Source organism: Procambarus clarkii, chromosome 68 (assembly GCF_040958095.1).
Source record: "Procambarus clarkii isolate CNS0578487 chromosome 68, FALCON_Pclarkii_2.0, whole genome shotgun sequence".
Classification (NCBI taxonomy): Eukaryota; Metazoa; Arthropoda; class Malacostraca; order Decapoda; family Cambaridae; genus Procambarus; species Procambarus clarkii.
The window spans coordinates 15,151,587-15,174,414 of NC_091217.1; the positions used below are offsets into that span (position 1 = coordinate 15,151,587).

General features: G+C 43.6%; 1 protein-coding gene across 1 annotated transcript in view; it reads right to left on the reverse strand.

The window, feature by feature from the left end:
- LOC123774736 (murinoglobulin-2) overlaps window positions 1–22,828 on the reverse strand; it is a 308,702-nt gene that overhangs the window by 259,037 nt on the left and 26,837 nt on the right. The window contains 1 exon segment of the mRNA XM_045769279.2: window positions 10,500–10,687. Coding sequence (XP_045625235.2) covers window positions 10,500–10,687 — 188 coding nt within the window.

The following is a 22,828-nucleotide window of genomic DNA, read 5'->3' on the forward strand; positions in this document are numbered from 1 at the left end:
CCTGGTGTGCCCTCAGCCATAGTGGGCTCCTGGTGTGCCCTCAGCCATAGTGGGCTCCTGGTGTGCCCTCAGCCATAGTGGGCTCCTGGTGTGCCCTCAGCCATAGTGGGCTCCTGGTGTGCCCTCAGCCATAGTGGGCTCCTGGTGTGCCCTCAGCCATAGTGGGCTCCTGGTGTGCCCTCAGCCATGGTGGGCTCCTGGTGTGCCCTCAGCCATAGTGGGCTCCTGGTGGGCCCTCAGCCATAGTAGGCTCCTGGTGTGCCCTCAGCCATAGTGGGCTCCTGATGTGCCCTCAGCCATAGTGGGCTCCTGGTGTGCCCTCAGCCATAGTGGGCTCCTGGTGTGCCCTCAGCCATAGTGGGCTCCTGGTGTGCCCTCAGCCATGGTGGGCTCCTGGTGGGCCCTCAGCCATAGTGGGCTCCTGGTGGGCCCTCAGCCATGGTGGGCTCCTGGTGTGCCCGCAGCCACTGTGGGCTCCTGGTGGGCCCTCAGCCGTGGTGGGCTGCTGGCTTTTGCTCTTCTAAAGTGTACTTGATTAGTTGCGTTTTAGCCTGGGGCCGAGTTTTTGGTGTTGCCAGCCAGTGTTCTCAGTGCTTGACTCTGAGACTCCCGGGGCTCCACAATCATCTTCCCGTCATTGTATTTATTGACCGCGAGGCACGTTAGTTTCCGTTGATAAGTGACGTTCATTTTGCCACTTTGTTTGGCTATTAAAGCCTCACGGGTACGCCAGGGTGCATCCGATCCCACGATCGTCGTCGCCTATGTACCAGCAACAACAACAACAACAATATAAGTATTCAAGTCAGTGCCCAAACAATAGTTTTACATCAGCCCGACCACCAAGGCTGATACTTGGTGTGCCCGACCATACAAGGCTGATGCTTGGTGTGCCCGACCACCAAGGCTGATACTTGGTGTGCCCGACCATACAAGGCTGATGCTTGGTGTGCCCGACCACCAAGGCTGATACTTGGTGTGCCCGACCATACAAGGCTGATATTTGGTGTGCCCGACCATACAAGGCTGATACTTGGTGTGCCCGACCATACAAGGCTGATACTTGGTGTGCCCGACCACCAAGGCTGATACTTGGTGTGCCCGACCATACAAGGCTGATACATGGTGTGCCCGACCATACAAGGCTGATACTTGGTGTGCCCGACCACCAAGGCTGATACTTGGTGTGCCCGACCATACAAGGCTGATACTTGGTGTGCCCGACCATACAAGGCTGATACTCAGCAACACGCAACACCACACTGTCGACCAGGATAAACACTGAACGCGGGTATTTGTTCAGCTGAAAACACAATAGAGAAGCATGTTGTTTCGCCCCGGAGGAGAAAAAAACATGCTGTCTGTGTGCTACCAATGATGTATGCTGAATAATGCGGTGTGCTACCAGTGCAGTGTGATACCAATACTGTGTGCTATCAATGCTGTGTGCTGACAAATGGTGTGTGCTACCAGTGATGTATGCAGACCAATGCTGTGGGCTGACCAATGCTACTGCTGACCAATGCTCTGTGCAGACCAATGCTGTGTGCTGACCAATGCTACTGCTGACCAATGCTCTGTGCAGACCAATGCTGTGTGCTGACCAATGATAAGTGCTACCAATGCTGTGTGCCATAAATGCTATGTGCTGTCAATGCTGTGTGCTAACAACTCTGACACACATCTGTGTGTGTGTGTATACATACTCAGATCTGTTTCTTGAGTAGTTAACCGATGGAATGCATTAGGCAGTGATGTGGTGGAGGCTGACTCCATACACAGTTTCAAGTGTAGATGTGATAGAGCTCAGTAGGCTCAGGAGTCTGTACACCAGTTAATTGACAGTTGAGAGGCGGGATCAATGAGCCACAGCTCAATCCTCGCAAACACATCTAGATAAGTACTTCATTGGTCAGCACACAGCATTAATCAACACCCAGTACTGGTCAGCACAGAGCACTGGTAGCACAGAGTATTGATAGCACACATTATTGATCAGTACACAGCATTGGTCAGCACACATCATTAATAGCACACAGCATTGGTAGCAAACAGTATTGGTCAGCACACAGCATTGGTCAGCACACAGCATTGGGCAGCACAAAGCATTGGTAGCACACAATATTGGTAGGACTCTGTATTGGTAAAACACAGCATTGGTCAGCACATAACATTAATAGAACCAAGCATTGGTAGCACACATCATGGTCAGCACACAGCATTAGTAGCATTCCACATTGGGAATCACACAACATTAGTCAGTACAAAGTACTGGTTATTACACAGCATTGGTCAGTACACAGCATAGGTAAGTACACAGTACTGGTCACTACACAACATTGGTTAGCACACAGCATTAGTAGCATTCCACATTGGTCAGCACACAACTTTAGTCAGCACATAGAATTGGTCAGCAATGGCATTGGTCAACACACACCATTGGTCAGCACACAGCATTGGTAGGCACACAGCATTGGTAGGCACACAGTATTGGTCAGCACACTCTCTATGGTGTATAACAGGTTACTGGAATAAGGAGACCTACCAGAATGTTGGAAGACAGCTAACGTAGTCCCAATATACAGGAAGGGTGACAGGCAAGAAGCGCTGAACTACAGGCCAGTTTCCATAACTTGTATACCAGGCAAGGTGATGGAGAAGATCGTGAGGAAAAGGCTCTTAGAGCATCTGGAGGGAAATAGCTTTGTAACACACCACCAACATGGGTTCAGATATGGAAAATTGTGCCTCACAGGTTTAATAGACCAGTGACCAGGCAACAAAAATTAAGCAGGAAAGAGAAGGGTGGGCAGACTTCATTTTCCTGGACTGCCAGAATGCCTTTGACACAATACCCCATAAAAGGCTGTTAAAAAAGTTGGAGCAATAGGCAGGAGTAAAAGGGAAGGTGCTCCAGTAGATAAGGGAATACTTAAGCAACAGGAAACAACGAGTAACTGTTTGGGAGGGAGACATCAGAGTGGCGAGATGTTACCAGCGGGGTCCCACAGGGCTCTGTACTTGGACCCATCCTGTTTCTAATATATGTGAACGATCTTCCGGAGGGTATAGACTCATTCCTCTCAATGTTTGCTGATGATGTAAAAATTATGAGAAGAATCAAGACAGATGAAGATAGACAGAGACTACAGGATGACCTGAACAAACTGGAGGAATGGTCTAGAAAATGGCTGCTAAAGTTCAACTCAGGAAAGTGTAAAGTAATGAAATTAGTCGAAGGGAACAGGAAGCTGAACACAAGGTACCATCTCGGAGGTGAAATCCTGCAAGAGTTAAATAGAGAGAAAGATCTGGGGGTTAATATCACACCGAACCTGTCCCCAGAGGCCCACATCAAAAGGATATCATCAGCGGCATATGCTAGGTTGGCCAACATAAGAACTGCCTTTAGAAACTTGTGTAAGGAATCGTTCAGGACCCTGTATACCGTTTATGTCAGACAAATCCTGGAGTTTGCAGCTCCTGCCTGGAGACCAAACCTAGTTAAACACAAGACAAAGTTAGAGAAGATTCAGCGGTATGTCACCAGTCTCGTCCCGGAACTGAGAGGAATGAGCTACGATGAAAGGCTAAAACAGTTCAACCTCACGTCCCTGGGAGAGACATGATAACCACATACAAAATTCTCAGGGGAATTGACAGGGTGAACAAAGACAAACTCTTCAGCACGGGTGGAACACGAACAAGGGGACACAGATGGAAACTTAGTACCCAGATGAGCCACAGAGACGTTAGAAAGATTTTTTTCAGTGCCAGAGTAGTTAATTTAATAAATGGAATACACTAGGAAGTGATGTGGTGGAAGCTGACTCCATACATAGTTTCAAATATAGGTATGATAGAGCTGTGTCCACTGCCTCGTTGCATTACCTAACATTTAATCGAGTTGAGATGTAGTAGCCATTTGTTGGACCATTCATTCAGATCATCTTGTAGCCGAAAACTATCTTTCTCTGACTTAATCCTCATCATAATTTTTACATCATCAGCAAACATTGAGATGACGAGTATATTCCCTCTGGGAGATCATTTACATATATGAGAAATAGTATAGGTCCTCGGACTGACCCCTGTTGGACTCCACTGGTAATACACCGGCAGTCTGAGACCTCACTCCTCACAGTAGCTCGCTTTCTTCTGTTGCTTAGGTACACCCTTATCCAATGGAGTACTTTCCATTTCACTCCTGCCTGCATCTCCAGCTTGTGCACTAGTCTCTTGTGCGGTACTGTGTCAAAGGCTTTCTTGCAATTAAAAAATACGCAGTTTACTCAGCCCCCTCTTTCTTGCCTGATTTTTGTTGCCTGGTCGTAGAATTCAGTTAATCCTGTGAGACACGACTTGCCATCCCTGAACCCATGCTGATGCTGTGTTACAAATTTCTTTCGCTCCAGATGTCCCACTAACTTTTTACGCACAATCTTTTCCATGAACTTGCATGGTATGCAAGTTAGGGACACAGGCCTGTAGTTTAATGTCTCCTGCCTTTCCCCTTTTGTATATCGGGACTACATTAGCAGTCCTCCAAAATTTTGGCAGCAAACCTGTTACCAGTGATTTGTTAAACACTATGGAGAGTGGCAGGTACAGTGCTTCTGCTTCTTTCTTTAGTATCCATGGTGAGATTCCATCTGGGCCTATAGCTTTTGTCACATCCAACTCAAGCCAAAAGCTTCCTCACCTCCCTACTGGTAATCTCAACTCCTCTAGCGGTGCCTGGTTATCTATTCCCTCTCTTATCTCTGGAACTTCTCCTTGCTCTAATGTGAAGACCTCCTGGATTTTCTTATTGAGTTCCTCACACACTTCCTTGTCGTTTGTAATGAATCTGTCTGCCCCTATCCTCAGTTTTATGTGACTGTGAAATAATATAGGTCGAGTCTTTGCCTTGCATGCTATGTCATTTTTATATTGTCTGACGTATTCATTCGTCATATTGCCTGACGTACTCACCCTGACGTATTCATTCCTGGCGCTTTGGTATCTTTCTCTGCTCACTAGTGTCCTATTATTTCTATGTTTTCACCTCGCAATTTTACTTAGTTGCTTTGCTAGCTTACATCTCTGATTAAACCATGAGTTTCTCATATGCAATTATTTTTTTTACTTTTGAACTGGGACAAACTTGTCTGTTGCCTCCTTATACTTCTGCGTGATGAAGTCCATCATGTCGTGGGCCGTCTTTCCTCTGAGCTATGCTTCCCAAGTTATATCTGTTAGGAATTTTCTTTTCTCCTCTTAGTTTCCCTTTCGGCATGCCAGCCTTTTGTTTTCTGGGCCCTTCCTAGAGTATATTAAACCTTCTTCGACCATATACTCAAACATCAGTATACTGTGATCACTCATTCCCACGGGGGCTTCGAAACCGATTTCCCTTATGTTCCAGTCATTTTTAGAGCGAATACTAGGTCGAGTCTCGCTGGTTCATCATTGCCTCTCATTCATGTTGATCCCGTGACATGCTGACTTAAAACGTTTCTTGTCGCCACTTCCAAATGTTTAGATCTCCATGTTTCCTCACCTCCGTGTGGTTCCTTGTTTTCCCAATCTATCCTTCCGTGTTTGATGTCCCTCATGATGAGCAGATGGCTCTAGTTCTACAGCAGTGGCTACTCTCTTAATGCTGACTGCCATGTTGTTTCTGTCATTCTCTTGCCTGGGTCTTCTGTCGTTGAGTGCTGTGTGCTACAAATGCTTTGTGCTGAACATTGCTGTGTACTACCATGGTGTGTAGTGACTAATACTGTGTGGTTGACCAATGTTGTGCGCCACCGCGCCACAGTGGCGCGGTGGCGCCATTGCACCACAACAATGTGTGCTGACCAATGCTGGGTGTTGACCAATGCTGTGCGCCACCAATGATGTGTGCTGACCAATCCTGGGTGTTGACCAATGCTGTGCACAACCAATGATGTGTGCTGATCAATATTAGGTGTTGACCAATACTGTGTGCTACCAGTGCAGTGTGTTACCAATGCTCTGTGCTGAACAATGCTGTGTGCTAAAAATGGCTTGTGCTGACACTGCTGTGAGCAACCAATGTTGTGTGCTACCAATGTTGTGTGCTACCAAAGCTGTGTGCTACCAAAGCTGTGTGCTACCAAAGCTGTGTGCTACCAAAGCTGTGTGCTACCAAAGCTGTGTGCTACCAAAGCTGTGTGCTGCCAAAGCTGTGTGCTGCCAAAGCTGTGTGCTACCAAAGCTGTGTGCTACCAAAGCTGTGTGCTACCAAAGCTGTGTGCTACCAAAGCTGTGTGCTACCAAAGCTGTGTACTACCAATGTTGTGTGCTACCAAAGCTGTGTGCTACCAAAGCTGTGTGCTGCCAAAGCTGTGTGCTACCAAAGCTGTGTGCTACCAAAGCTGTGTGCTACCAAAGCTGTGTGCTACCAAAGCTGTGTGCTACCAAAGCTGTGTGCTACCAAAGCTGTGTGCTACCAAAGCTGTGTGCTACCAAAGCTGTGTGCTACCAAAGCTGTGTGCTACCAATGTTGTGTGCTACCAAAGCTGTGTGCTACCAAAGCTGTGTGCTACCAAAGCTGTGTGCTACCAAAGCTGTGTGCTACCAATGTTGTGTGCTACCAATGTTGTGTGCTACCAATGTTGTGTGCTACCAATGTTGTGTGCTACCAATGTTGTGTGCTACCAATGTTGTGTGCTACCAAAGCTGTGTGCTACCAAAGCTGTGTGCTACCAAAGCTGTGTGCTACCAATGTTGTGTGCTGCCAATGTTGTGTGCTACCAATGTTGTGTGCTACCAAAGCTGTGTGCTACCAAAGCTGTGTGCTACCAAAGCTGTGTGCTACCAATGTTGTGTGCTACCAATGTTGTGTGCTACCAATGTTGTGTGCTAATTGAAGCTGTGTGCCGATTGATGCTTTGTGCTCACCGAAGTTTTGTGCTGACTGAAGCTGTGTGCTGAGGAAGCAGTGTGATGTAGGAAGCCGATGCTGTTTACAAAACCACGCTCTGTGCTACACAATTCGTTATGCTGATTATGCTTTGACCTGTGAACAAGCAGTCACAACGACCCACATCAGAGGGTGTCAACAAAAAATGTTACAGTTGTGGAGGAGACTACCCACACCAAGGTAATGCTTATCTCACTCAAGATTAGACGTGCTATGAGTGTGGAGCACTAACCGTGGATGCTAGTCCTGTTGGTTATAGAGCTGTTTTAGCCCAAAACAAACCTGGTCAACCATATTCCAGAGTAGTAATTGCCTACGCCAGCCGTTCTCTCACTGATGTTGAGCAACGATACAGTCAGACAGAGAAGGAAGCTCTTGCTCTTGTATGGGGCTGTGAACACTTCAATGTGTATCTGCTTGGTGCACCCTTCACCACGATAGTCACTGACCACAAGCTGTTGGTCAGTGACCACAAGTCCAAACCACCAGCTCGCACTGAGAGATGGGCTCTTCGTCTGCAACCATACAACTTTACGGTGAAATACAAGCCGGGTGCAGGCAATCCCGCTGATTACATCAGTCGACATCCTGCCAACAGTTTCACCATCACCAAGCATCAGCAAGTTGCCGAGGAATATGTACACTCTGTAACCTGTGATGCAGTCCCTAAGGCTCTCACTCTTGATGAAATCCGTACTGCACCCCCTAGAGGATCCAAGTCTGCAAGCAACAGTGGAGGCATTGACCAAAAATAATTTTCCACGCATCCCACCCTCAGGAGTTGGCCAAGATTCATTCAAAGCACTTGAACGCATCCAGACAGAATTAAATGTTACGCAACAACGTGACCAGTTAATATTGGTCACGTATCGCAGTAGTATTGGTCGTGTATGATAGTGAGTATTCGTCGAGTATCATAGTGAGTATTGGTCATGTATTGCAGTGAGAATTAGTCGTGTATGGCAGTAAGCATTTGGTCGTGTATGGCAGTAAGCATTTGGTCGTGTATGGCAGTAAGCATTTGGTCGTGTACGTCAGTGAGTATTAGTCAAGTATAGCAGTGAAAATTTGTCGAATATATTGCCATGACTATTCGTCGTGTATCGCAGTGAATATTAGTCGTGTTTGAAAGCGAGTACTGGCCATGTATCGCAGAAAGTATTAGCCATGTATTGCAGAAGATGATGGTCGTGTATGGTGTTACGTACCTCTATAAGATACGTAATTAAATAAATTAATATGTACCTTTATAATTGTGTATAAATTACAAGTATGTATATTGATATACTTATATGTTCTATGTAAAATAATTTCATGTTACATTGTTGGCGTTAGGCCCAACGTATCGTGGGAATGATTGTTTTATTTCTTTGTGTACTCAGTTTCCCAAGGGAACTAATGATTTATATGTGATCATATGTGGGTAACATAGGTGAATAATAATTGTGTGAACTGTATCTGGCAAATTGTAGTGGGATAGTCCGTTGCTGGATGAGCATGCCATCATTCCCCTTTGTATGTGTATTTTAATTACTATGTAAAGCAATAATTACCTTATTTTTTGTTATACCAATATGTATTGACCATTCATTAAGTTAGTTTAAGATTACTCTTGTCACAATATATTGCTCCATTGTAGAATTAATAAATATTGTAACTTTGACAATTTTTCGCGGGGCAGAGGCAATGATTTTGACTCCCGCAGATATGTAAGTCAGTGGCTGATACGGGGCTGGAGAGATCACATCTTTGTAGAGTTAAGTCTGTAACATTCATGTTGTGCCAATTTTTTTATTTTATTTTATTATGTGTGAAAGACAATACTTTTTGTTGTTGTATAAGTTAACTTGACCATCTGTGTTTTTATATTATACTGTATTCAATATATATATTATAAGTTATATGTATAATTTTTCAGTCCTAAAGGAAAATTTTAACAAAGTGCTCATTACTTATTAAGGGGTTACACTGGTGACCCGCTCTTGTGAACAGCAGTTTTTAGTAACCCTAGACCTTTTTTAAAGTTGGCTGTTGTAGGGTCACGAGCTGTAACGAACGATAGGTAACATATGGCGTTGAGTATTGGTTGTGAATGGCAGTGAGTATTATTGGTCGTGTATGGCAGTGAATATTGGTAGTGTATGGCAGTGAGTATTGGTCGTGTATGGCAGTGAGTATTGGTCGTGAATGGCAGTGAGTATTGGTCGTGAATGGCAGTGAGTATTGGTCGTGAATGGCAGTGAGTATTGAGCGTGTATGGCAGTGAGTATTGGTCGTGAATGTCCGTGAGTATTGGTCATGAAGGGCAGCGAGTATTGGTTGTGGATGGCGGTGGGTATTGGTTATGGATGGCGGTGGGCATTGGTTGTGGATGGCGGTCAGTATTGGTCGTGTATAGCAGGGATTATTGGTCGAGTATGGCAATTAAAAATGATCCTGCAAAGCAGAATGTATTAGTCTTGTATGATATTGGAGAGTATTGGCCGCGTATGCCTGTGAGTATTGGTCCAGTACGGCAGCTCGTTTTGGTCGTGTAGTGGGTGAGTATGGGTCAAGCGTGGCATTGAGTATTAGTCATGTATGGCAGTGAGTATTGGTTATGTAGGCAGATAATATTATTCGTGTATTGCAATAATGATTGGTCGTCTATGACAGTAAGAATTAGTCATGTATCCCAGTTATTATTGAACGTTTATAACAATGAGAATTGATCGTGAATGGCATAAAGCATAGCAGTGGTTGTGTATGGCAGTGAGTATTGGTCGTGTATGGCAGTGAGTATTGGTCGTGTATGGCAGTGAGTATTGGTCGTGTATGGCAGTGAGTATTGGTCGTGTATGGCAGTGAGTATTGGTCGTGTATGGCAGTGAGTATTGGTCGTGTATGGCAGTGAGTATTGGTCGTGTATGGCAGTGAGTATTGGTCGTGTATGGCAGTGAGTATTGGTCTTGTATGGCAGTGAGTATTGGTCTTGTATGATACTGAGTATTGGCCGTGTATGTCATAGGGTATAGATCAAATATCGCGTGAATATTGGTCATGTATGGCAGTGAGTATTAGTCGTGTATGTGGGTGAGTATTGCTTAAGTATGGCAATGAGTATATGTCTTGTATGTGGGTGCGTATTGTTCGTGTACGACAGTGAATATGTTCATGAATGAAATAGTAAATATTGGTTGTGTATGGGAGTGACTCTGAGGATATTTTGAAAGGATATCTTGGAAGGCAAACCAAAGCTCATATGAAGTGTTACAGTGGTCGAAGGTGGTCTTATTTTCAGTGTTAATTACTTAATCAAGAGTAATGTGATACATTACTCTTGATCAAGTGGCAAGTGGATGATGCCCCAGGAGTCTGTGAGGCTTAGAGAAGATAAGCATTTGTATTTAAGACCTAACTGGTGAAAGCTACAATAAAGATCCTGGAGTATGAGAGGTTTGACACATAGCTGGATGATAGGCAGATGGTGAGTACCGTGCAACATGATGGTGAGCACGTTGCTGAAATATTATTCTTTAGCTATCAAGCTTGCAGGAGGGTCTGCAAGTGACCTCGTGGCTCCACTCACCTGCTGGGATGTCAATAGTGGTGTTGGGAATGATGGTAACGTTCCGGTCTCCATCTGGCTGGGTCCAGTCATAATTGGTCACCGCGAACATCAGTTCACCAGCTGGAGCCGCCGGGTCGACGACGACCACACACAGCTTAGCCGGTGTTCCTGAGACCCATTGTCGCGGGGTCGTGATCATGTAGCCTCTGCGGTAGTAGTGGTAAGGCATTATTTGACATTACCAGATAGACAATATGAAACAGCAACTATAATAATAAATGTTTATATACATTAAATTAAATAGGTGAATAACTTTCCGTTGGACTTGTAAGGACCTTTTGCATCTGCAAATATAATTACGAAAATGAGATCCATTTTGGACCCGTTGTTTGTTCTCGTGTACTGTCTTCTGTCACCTCTTTCCTGCTCGTTGCTCTAATATATGTGTTTTATTCTGCATTGTCTAACAGTTAACATATTTATTGGCTATACAAAATAAAACAAAGTTTTTTTTTTAAATGTTGTAGATTTATTCCAGTTTCTTGGATGCTGAGTCCCGGAACGGAGGATGCAGTGGATATTTCCTTGTGGAGTGTTATATCAAGGCGCTGGAAATGGAGTTGGCGGCTCTTGGGTCTAGTTGTTTTGATGAACCTAGAGCCTAAATCAATGTAAAAGCTCCTTACGCATGAACAAATACACAAGGGCCGTGACGAGGATTCGAACCTGCGTCCGGGAGCATCCCAGACACTGCCTTAATCGACTGAGCTACGACAGGGTAAAAGGGTTGAAACCGAAGTTCTACTGAACTTACTGGATCCCGTAGCCTCTCCGAGGCACAAACCAGGCTTTTACACAACCCCCCCCCCCTGCACAAGCCTGGTTTGTGCCTCAGAGAGGCTACGGGATCCAGTAAGTTCAGTAGAACTTCGGTTTCAACCCTTTTACCCTGTCGTAGCTCAGTCGATTAAGGCAGTGTCTGGGATGCTCCCGGACTCAGGTTCGAATCCTCGTCACGGCCCTTGTGTATTTGTTCATTTGATGCATCACGTTAGTGTGATCTCTGTGTGTGTGCTCCTTACGCATATTTTTCATTGGCTATAGGTCTCAGAGCTGATAGCGACAAAGTTCAACCAGTGCTTTAGTTCCCTGTATGAATGGGTCTTTACTGTTTTCCATGAGAGTGGCAGTGGTTCCTGCTCGAACAGCTGGGAAGGATTATGTAGGTGTCTGCCAATGTAGATACACAGATTTAGTCCAATGCAATTGCCTACCGTTCCTCCCGGTGCTTAATGCAATCATTTCTATCCAACCAGCACGGACAGAAAAATATTAGGAATTGTAAAACCTGTTTTCTCTCTGCTAGACATTAAGCAGAGGCGGCTCTTCTCTGTGATGTTGACATCGTCGCTCCAAGTCAGCTCTCTTAGATTTTCTGCAGTACAAATTGTACAACTCATGTTCGCTTGCTTCTTCCATGCCGCAGATCCACCAATATACAAGGTAGTATGGTGCTGCACGGTGAGAGCCCTCCACTTCTGAGATGCTGTACTTGAAGACATGGACATGTTGCAGAAATGTACATGTTGCAGAAATGTACATGTTGCAGACACGTGCATGTTGCAGACACGGGCATGTTGCAGACACGGGCATGTTGCAGACATAGGAACTGATATAAGGGAATCTCGAGGATGGGTAGAACCCACAGCTCTGGGGGTAAATAAGGCTAAATGGTATTCCTTCGGTGTCGAGAAAGCCATCGCTTTTTATTCACGATTCAGCTATCCAGACAGAATTGTTTGTTGGATTCAGATATTGCTGGTCTGGGTGGGGGTGGGGGGGGGAGGGTTTTGTCATTTTTTTTTCCATTTTGTGGTGCAGTCAACAAATCCATGATCATTTATTTCCACTGAGTCACATCAAATACCAAGTAGAATTTGCCGATCCTGCTCACCTGATTTAGAAGAGGAAAATATGAAGACTTAAACAGTAACCTGGAAAACTGTGCAGCTACCGTGGCCACCACCTTACAAATTAAGTTAACCTGAGATGCCTTTAACATGTATTAGGAATGTTAAATGTATTGTTAACATCATTATCGCCAATCTTCAATTTTATTTTGGTTAGGTCAATGATTTCCAAGGATTTCATCAATGGCGTTCGGCATAAGAGGCACTCCGAGATCAGGGCTGTTTGCAGGAATAGTTGTGTGAGTGTCATGCAAGACATATGTTAGTCGATTCATGATGTTTGAGTTGGAGGAAACTATTTCACATTTGGAGGTGTTTAAGATGGGGCCCAGTTGCGGCCCATAGTTGCACCGCTGTGCAGCGGGACACAGCACCACTTAATAATGATGAATAGGGTAGATAACTGCCATTATTTTGCGTTGATAGTGTCATAGATGATCCTGACTGTGATAAAGACTTCAGAGATAAAGACTATCAGCTATCAGTGAACACAATGCTAGTTATGATATTCACAGCATGAGATACAGACACACAGCACCCAGCCATTGTTCCCTGCGTCTACGCATAATAAAACGACCTTATGCTCTTTCACCTGATTGACATGAGACTGGAGGTTTGCTATATCCCTTATGTTGTATACTCTCTTGAAAATCCTAGTGTCATCTGCATAGGTGATATACTAAACATAATAGATACCCTTAAAAAGCTTCATAGAAAACACCGACCTTACCTAACCTTGTTAGTATCTTAAGATAAGCATCTTATAGCTTCGTAATTACAATTGTTACTTAACCTATAATAGGTATAGGTTAAGTAATAATTGTAATTACGAAGCAATAAGATGCTTATCTTAAGATACTAACAAGGTTAGGTAAGGTCGGTGTTTTCTATGAAGCTTTTTAAGGGTATCTATTATGTTTAGTATATCACCTATGCACGTAGTTAATAAGTCAATATTGACTATACGAATTTGCGAGAACGGGTTGGGTCGGCAGGCCACGACCCTCCAACCGTCTAGAGGCTCAGGCCTCCCTTCAGTGTGAAGTCAGAGACATCACATCATCCAAGGGTAGGCCCTATTGGTTAAGGCACGGTGGGCTCACCCTCTGATTGGCTCTTTTGAAGAGACAAGGAGATAGTGTATGAAACCGCCAGTGTGGCTTGCTTGCTGCTGCCTAAGACATTCTAGCGTCGTCGCTGCACTTGTGAGGACGTGTACCTGTAGTTGTCGGCCAACAACTAGGGGAAACACCGCCTACACCTTAAGCTCAACTCGATATCCCAGTTCCATCCCGCGGTTTGTCTACAGAATCCGGTATCGTGAAGATCGGAATTAATTATATTACGAGTGATAATCGAGAGATAGAAAGTGTAACTTCACACAAGGTCCCAGTAGAGAAATATTCAGACTAAACGGGATCACCTGCTGTTATCGTAAACATCCAGCCCCATACGCAAGCCTAAAGCTACGTGGGTGTAGAATAGTGGCTAAGCATCTGTTTCCCAATGTGAAGTGAATTTCCCAGTGTGAAATAACTTAGACATTTTTCAGATTTAGTTTTTTCCCATCGTCCGTGCCTGTCACCCTGTGGCCCTTAACACGTGTTACACACTTGTCGCCTCCCAGCTGTGTCATACTGCGCTCCGCACCTGAACGTCTCGCTGGTCCCATGCCAACACCACCTGGTTGAAAACCCTGCGTCATTAATACCCGCATGATATACTATTGCGTTGATTGCTGGAGGAGCCTCTACAAAGTCCATCTTTATGCATGAGTTTTGTGTGACAGAAGGCCGGTTTTATATGTGAGAACAAATAATAACTTCTCTGTGTTTATTGAAGTGCATGTTTCCTTGCGTTGATTTGATATTAACACGCCGAGCTGATGTTGTATTGTTATCTCCTGCTACGGGTGTGAGAACGTGGTCGAGTAGGTACGTTAAAAGTGACGATTACAGTTTGTCTGAGTGATTAATGTAATTCGTCTCTGCCTGTATATATGTTACACGTAATTCCACATTTAATTACTTTACTGTCTGTGTTTTGTGTTCGGTTCAATTACACCAATACGGGTTATAGAATTTCCATGTGATGTTTTGATCTCGTTCCAGGGTAACCAGAGATCAGGAGTAAGTAATTGTTGTGGGATTTGTTTGAATGAGATTAATTTGGATCTCTCACTCCTTGTTTAGGGATGTTCCCTCCGGAACCTGACTTTCACCTAGACCATGGTGAAAACGGATAGCCGTTTCCATGGTGTGCGAGAACGGTAGCTGAAGCAATACAGCAGGCACCCCTTTCCCCCCTCAACGGGAAACAGGGCCTATAGAAGTGTGCTGCCTCACCCTCGGTGAGGCTAACCAGCTCGCTGAGGTAGGAGCAACCAGAGACACGTCGACTTATTCTTGTATTTAGGATATTTCTGCAGTTTCGTGGGTGGTTATGTTTGAATATTCCATCAGTTCTTCTTGAAAGCCCATATTTACCCACACCCCATGCATAATATAGGCAGTATCCATGTTCACGCTTTGTTTGCTTATCATGGGTTGTCGGGTAACCAACACACAAACACACACACACATATAACACAGTCTCCCTTAGTCTGTAATCCCTTAAGGATGGAAAATGGGAGACTCCGTGACGTCATCGACTCTGTGACGTCATGGATGTCATCGTATATTTACATTATGAAACATTGTTAATAGACTAGTTTAGTATCTAGATTTAACAAAAAAGTAATCAATAAGACTGAATATAATTATTTACATCAAATTGTAGCTAGGTTCCCTTGTTAATGTAAAATTACTTTGAGTGAGGAACCAGCATTTAGGGCGTTGGCTCCACTGAGAGCAAGGCTCCCGCGAGAGAATCATAACACAGCAGCCATACGCTGTACTTGGCTCTAGAGCTGGTGAAACAACTAGATCCCATCACAATGGTTGTACTCTTCAAGTCACTTGTGTTGTCCCGTCTTGAGTACTGTTCAGTACTCACTTCCCCCTTCAGAGCAGGAGAGATTGCTGAAATAGAGGGAATACAGAGAACATATACGGCACGCATAGACGCAATAAAGCACCTAAATTATTGGGATCGTCTCAAAGCCCTCCAAATGTACTCACTAGAAAGAAGACGAGAGAGATATCAAATAATATACACCTGGAAGATACTGGAGGGCCAAGTACCAAATCTACACAGCAAAATAACAACGTACTGGAGTAAACGATATGAAAGAAAATGTAGAATAGAACCAGTGAAGAGCAGAGGTGCCACAGGCACAATCAGAGAACACTGTATAAACATCAGAGGTCCGCGGTTGTTCAACGTCCTCCCAGCAAGCATAAGAAATATTGCCGGAACAACCGTGGACATTTTCAAGAGGAAACTAGATTTATTCCTCCAAGGAGTGCCGGACCAACCGGGCTGTGGTGGGTATGTGGGCCTGCGGGCCGCTCCAAGCAACAGCCTGGTGGACCAAACTCTCACAAGTCAAGCCTGGCCTCGGGCCGGGCTTGGGGAGTAGAAGAACTCCCAGAACCCCATCAACCAGGTAACCCAAATTACGTGTCAACAACCAGCAACACAGCCTATCAACATCACAGCAACGACCGTATCCGTCTTACCAAGTATTGTATATCATTTTGTGCACATTTTGATTCAATGGGTAGAGGCGGTCACGATGTAGGAATAAAACATACCACAATGTACGTGTACCCCAGATTACACTCACCTATTTCATGCCATACCTGTAATTGATATGTTTAGGGAACTTTGATTAATTCCTTGCATTCCATACAGGTAAATTGTGAGAGGAGCAGCAAGAATCTATGCAGACAGTTGGTTCATACACATTAACTATTTGTTTGCCAGCTTTGTCCTTCCCACCAGCCGCCATTACGTGGCACAAAGAGGCACAGAGCCACACCAAATCTGGAAGATACACCAACACGCCTTACCAGGCCCACACTACTGGCACAGCCAAGCCATTTTTTAACAGTATTAGTAGTCATAATTAGTAATTATTACTGGTAGATTAGACCACCACATGTGGTATATTATAATAATAAAAGGTAAACAATTGGTAGTTTAAGAAGGAGCCATAACAAAGTGGTTTAGGCTACCAGTTGTCCCTCCCATTAGTGTGTAAGAAGATTTCAGGCAGTTTACAAGTATACAGTCCACTCAATTAATTCTTTCTTACTAAGACAAATAAATAAGACATAACTTTATCTTATTAAAGTCAATTTAAAAAAGAGAAATTAGCTGCCTGGAGTTTCCCCACATTAATTTGGTCCTTCGAACCTAGATATTATACATACATTTAGTGCAATATTACCTACAAACATTCAAACATTATAGCAGGAAGACACTGCTATATTTTTGCATTTTTTCTAGCCTAACTTTTCAATCTCATAGCAAACAGAACTTACAACAAGCACTATTATTGTTCTGGCAGTACCAAAGGAACAATTGTGCTTTTTTCATTTTATTACAAGAGGTTGATAAGAGGCTACTTTACTTATAAGTTACTTATAAATGTTTTTTTGCAATTATTGCATTATTACTGCCATTACTGTAACAATTACTGCATGCCACATTATTTACAACTAATTCTTACACAAGGGTAGGACATTTTAAGCTGGTGTTGTACAGCAACCTAGTCTAATTTATTGTGCTAACCTGGTGTAAGGGTAAGAATTTTACACTTATCTAGAGTTGAACACATATTACAACCTAGCAAGTACATATTTTTATGCAGTATTTAAGACAACCCGAGTTGTGTTGTCAACATGATATCAATATAACTATAGGTATAATTTAACTATAATCATTTCACCTTTGAGTGTTAACCTGTGTCTCTGTACCAACCAAGAGTGATAAAGAAGGGCTAACTTGCGGGTACCAGCATTGATACAGGTCTACCACTCAAATTATAGTGTGTATGATTATACAGTGTATATTTAAATAAATGATAAGTAGCTCTAGTTCGGAAACTAGTGGCTCTACTAATACAAGTGCCAGAAATAGTCCTGACACTAGTCCATACGACTAACAAGTACTTCCAAGATGTCTACTGTCACAAATGTCCAAATAACCCTCACAGGATTGAGGGGACATTTATCACGGCAGATAAGCACATGTGAAGACATGAGTAAACAAACTCCAGTTAATTATGCAGCACTGGAAAACTATCTTAGGCTTACACGGAACAAATATGACCATGTGTTGCAACAATTGAAAGAATATCAAGATTTACTTAAGCTTACCAATGTTGATGGAGATACAATGAAAGGTGTACTACAAGAACATTCCGATTATGAAGATGCAATGTTTACAAAGTTGCAACACTTTGATGATATCATACATGCCCATAAAGCCAATATAAATATTGCAGCCACAACTTCCCAGAACCAGACAGCACCAGAAGTCAAATTGCCATCACTTAGTCTCCCAACTTTTTCTGGAACAGAAGACGAGAGTTGGGACGGTTTCTGGAGCAAATTTGTCGATTCTGTGGATTCTAATGCTAATGTGCCAAAAAACGACAAAGTTTACATACTTACAGAGTGTCTTTAAGGATGAAGCGTATCAGGTAGTCTGTAATCTGACTCACACAGATGATGATTATGACAATGCAGTACAACTCCTGAAACATAATTACGCTAAACCTGAAAGGACCATCAGAATTCTAACACAGAAACTGTTAGACATTAAACCTCCAAATAATACTGCAGTCTCACTCCAAGCCTTCAGATTGGAGCTTGAGTCCATGCTCAAGGCACTTAAAAATAAAGTGAACTTGGATGAGTCAGACTGGATAATACAAGTCCATATGACACGAAAATTACCCAGGGACATACTGGATAAGTTGTTTGTATTAGTAGGTAAGTCATCCTTGACTGTAAAGGAGATTACAAAGGGTTTACAAACCATCATAGAACGAGAGAGAGTTAATCCAGAAGGAAAAGTGACATCTAAACCTTCGTCTACTACTAATAGTAAACAACAGAGTACAAACAGTACTCCAAACAAAGCTAAAACAACTTCCCCCTCCACAAAGTGGAATCAGGGCAGTGTAGGAACATATGCAGTTGGTCCCTCCAAACCTACAGTTAACGCGTCACCCAAAACGGTGACTCCTCAAGATACTGTTAACGTCTGGAGACCATGTGTGTTTTGTGAGCAATCACATTCCATGTACAATTGCAGACGCTACCCTGATCATGCAACACGCATAAAACGACTCAAGGAGTTACATAGATGTAGCAAGTGTATAAGGGAACATCATCCCAACAATTGCACAACTACAATACGCTCCTGCAATAAGTGCCATAAGGGTCAACACCATACTGCACTTTGTGGGGACACAAGTACAAAGTCTCCCAAACCACAGGAGGAGGGAGCTACAGCATCAGTAAAGCTTTGTACTGTGTTACCTGACATAAGTGTCTTCTCAACAAGGTCTAACCATAAATCAGCTCTACCTACTGCACGATTGATCATTAGAAATGGAAAGAATAAGGCCACCATACGTGGATTATTTGATCAAGGGTCCCAACTGACCTTTATATCAAAGGAGTTGGTAGATAAACTGAAACTTACACCTGTAGAGGAGACACGGATAAACATAGCAGAATTCCTGACTAACTCAGGAGCCCGAGCTTACAGGGTAGTACGACCCAAAGTACAATTAGGAGGTTATGTACGAAAAGTACCAGCACTAGTAATAGATAGATTCCCAACAGACCTGTATATAGAAGGTCTAGGAACAACAGCCAAATTCCTGGAAGAAAAGGGAATACCTTTGGCTGATAATATTGCATCAGACAACCTTTCCAATATTGGAATCCTTATGGGATCAGATGTCTACCATAAGTTTATCATAGGAAAGGAAGATTACTACGGTATGAACGTGTTACCATCTGCAGGTGGCTATTTACTAACAGGCCCAGTATTACGGCTAAAACAACCCGCACCTGTAGACCACCAACATGCCAACACAGTAATGGTTGCATGACTAGGAGACCAGTCTCCACTGCAACACAGAGACATATCCGAGGATGAGCTTGATCCCCCAGTATATAAGTTATGGGACCTGGCAACTCTTGGCATTGTCCCTGAACAACCTAGCCCAGATGATGACTGGACTTACAAACAATACCTAGACTCAGTTATCTACAGAGATAATCAGTACTGGGTCAGGTTACCATGGAAGCTGAATCACCCTCAGCTACCCATCAACTACTTTATGGCACAAAATCAATTGAGATCACAGGTGTTACGCTTACAAAGACAAACTGAGAACTTGAACTTGTACCATGAAATAATACAGAAGCAGCTCGATGACAAATTTATCGAAGTTGTAACAAATGATAACCCAAAGGAAAGACACTACCTGCCTCACCATCATGTACAGAAGAATTCAGCTACTACCCCACTACGGATAGTATTTAATTGCAGTGCTAAGATGGGACAGAATAGTGTTTCGTTTAATGACTGCCTTCAAACTGGCCCTAGCCTAACACAAAGGCTTTATGACGTGCTGTTAAAGTTTCGTATAGGGACTTATGCATATACGGCCGACATTAGCAAGGCATTCCTTAGGGTAGGTCTTCAAGAAGAAGATCGGAACTACACAAAGTTCCTATGGATTAAGGATCCTAACGATCCGAACAGTGAAATAATCACTTATCGGTTTGCGTCTGTTTTGTTCGGGGCCACGTCCTCCCCATTTCTGCTTCAAGCTACCTTGGATACGCACTTGAAGAAGTCCAATAGCCCGAACAAGACGGAAATTAGCGAAAACCTGTATGTGGATAATTTTCAAGGAACAACCAACAGTGAAAGTAAGCTGTTGGACATATACCATGAGGCCAATCGAGAATTAATGGGAGCCAATATGCCTCTCCAGTCTTGGGTCTCTAACAATGACAAATTAAAACAACTGATCGCAACTGAATTTCCCGACTACCAAGTACCCGAGATGACAAAGGTACTAGGTGTCCAATGGAACACGACAAATGATCAGTTGACAATCAAGTCAGTGGAGACAGATACCACTAACTTAACAATGAGGAAATTGCTATCACAAGTCAGCAAACCCTTCGACCCATTAGGCTTATTGAGTCCAATACTAATTAATGGGAAGAAGATAATACAGGAATGTTGGCAACAAAAGATAGGCTGGGATGATCTTCTAACACCTGCCCTACAGGAAAAGTGGCAAGGGTTAGTGAAAGATTTAAGTATCCTAGAGTCTGTCAAGTTCCCTAGGAACACAGTAGTAAATGAAAAAGAACCAATTAAGCTACATGTATTTTGTGATGCCTCAGGAAAGGCTTATTGTACAGTAGCTTACCTGGTCTCAAATGGGCAAGCCAATTTGCTCACATCAAAGGCCAGAGTGGCACCTTTAAAGAAAAGATCACTGCCACAACTGGAATTAACAGCCTTACTGCTAGGTGTCAGATTGGCTCATTATCTGATCAAGGCCTTAAGCCACATCCACTTTAAATAAACAGTAGTATGGTCAGATAATGAGGCAGTGCTACAGTGGGTTAAAAACAATAACAGTAAGAATCCTTACGTGAGTAACCGCGTTAAGGAAATACGAGAGTTGTCAGCAGGGTATAAACTAAGATATGTACCTACTAAAGAGAATCCAGCTGACTATCTCTCCCGAGGCCTGACTTTACGGCAATTAACAAAGGCAGAGATGTGGTTCAATGGACCTCAGTGGCTAATTAGCGACCAGTGGCCTGAACAAAAGCCACAAGTCATTGTGACCAATGTCACTGTTCCTACTGAGAACCCGGAACTACCTCGGACTTTGGTAATTGATCCTGCTCGGTACTCTGAACTGAACAAACTTGTAGGTGTCACCCAAGTAGTGTTTGATTTTCTAAAGAAAATAGGAATCAAGCATGAATTCCCTAGTGCCCTAAGGTACTGGGTTAAAAGAGCTCAGACCGACACATTCTGGACAGAAATTGACAATGTTCCAAATAGGCTACAACATGATCTGGGTCTCTGGTTAGACACTGACAATTATAACTTGATAAGATGCGGAGGACGCTTACAGCATGCTGACATAGATCTGGAAGCAAAAAATCCAATATTGCTCCCTTGTCACCACATAGTAAGTAAACTAATTGTGTTACATATACACAAATACTGCACTCTGCATGGTGGGGTATTAAATACTCTCACAGAATTACGACAATAGTACTGGCTACCCCAAGGTAGACAGACAGTAAAATCCATTATCAAATCCTGTGTTGTATGCCGGAGATACGATGCCAGAGTGTGTCCATATCCTGGCCCTCCTCCACTTCCGAAGGAACGAGTCGTACATATTCATCCTTTTGAGACAACAGGAGTAGATTTCACAGGAGCACTAACACTGACAGGCACTAAAGACAAGAAACCAGTAAAGGCCTATATCTGTCTTTTTACTTGTGCCACAACAAGGGCAGTCCATCTAGAAGTGACTCCCGATATGAGTGCCGAAGCATTCTTACAGGCTTTCCGCAGGTTTGCTTCATGTAGATATTGTCCTAAGTTAATGATTTCAGACAATGGGTCCAACTTGGTGGCAGGAGAAGCATGTCTGAGGAAAATCTGGACACACCCAAAGGTACGCACTGCCCTAACTCAACGGCAGTCCCATTGGAACTGCCGTTGAGCAGTTTCATACCTCCCAGAGCACCATGGCATGGAGGCTTCTATGAACGCATGGTAGGTACGGTGAAACGTTTTTTACGAAAAACCCTACACCGCCAAAAGATTGACCTACAGGAGCTTCAAACAGTAATCATAGAGATAGAAGCACGAGTTAATAACGACCACTTACCTACCTCTCTGATGATGTTTTGCAGCGTGAACCATTAAGTCCAGCTGATGTATGGGAGACCTCTCAAAACACTTGTGTCCCTTACGGACGAGGAACCAGAGGATCCTTCATATGTCAAAGAGAGTGATTTGGTTCAACGTTTCAAACATCTTTCAAGGGTGATAAGTTGGTGGAATGACGTATGGACTCGTGAATACCTTACAGCTCTGAGGGAGTATCATTACGGGGCAAACAACTCCTATAACAGGTGAACCCTGAACTTGACTTGAACCCTGGTGACATAGTTCTGGTGGATAGTGATGGACCACGCTCAGAGTGGCCTATAGGTCAAATAGTCTCTGTTCATCCAGACAGCCAGGGCATCTTGAGAATAGTCAAAGTAAAATGCCGAGGCAACACTACCCTCAAAACTTTAGAGAAATTAGTACCTTTAGAACTGGCCAGGAAAGAAGACGTGCAACGACTTCCAGCACCCGATACGCCAGTGCGGGACATACGTCCCCCAACGGACTGCTGCACAACAATGT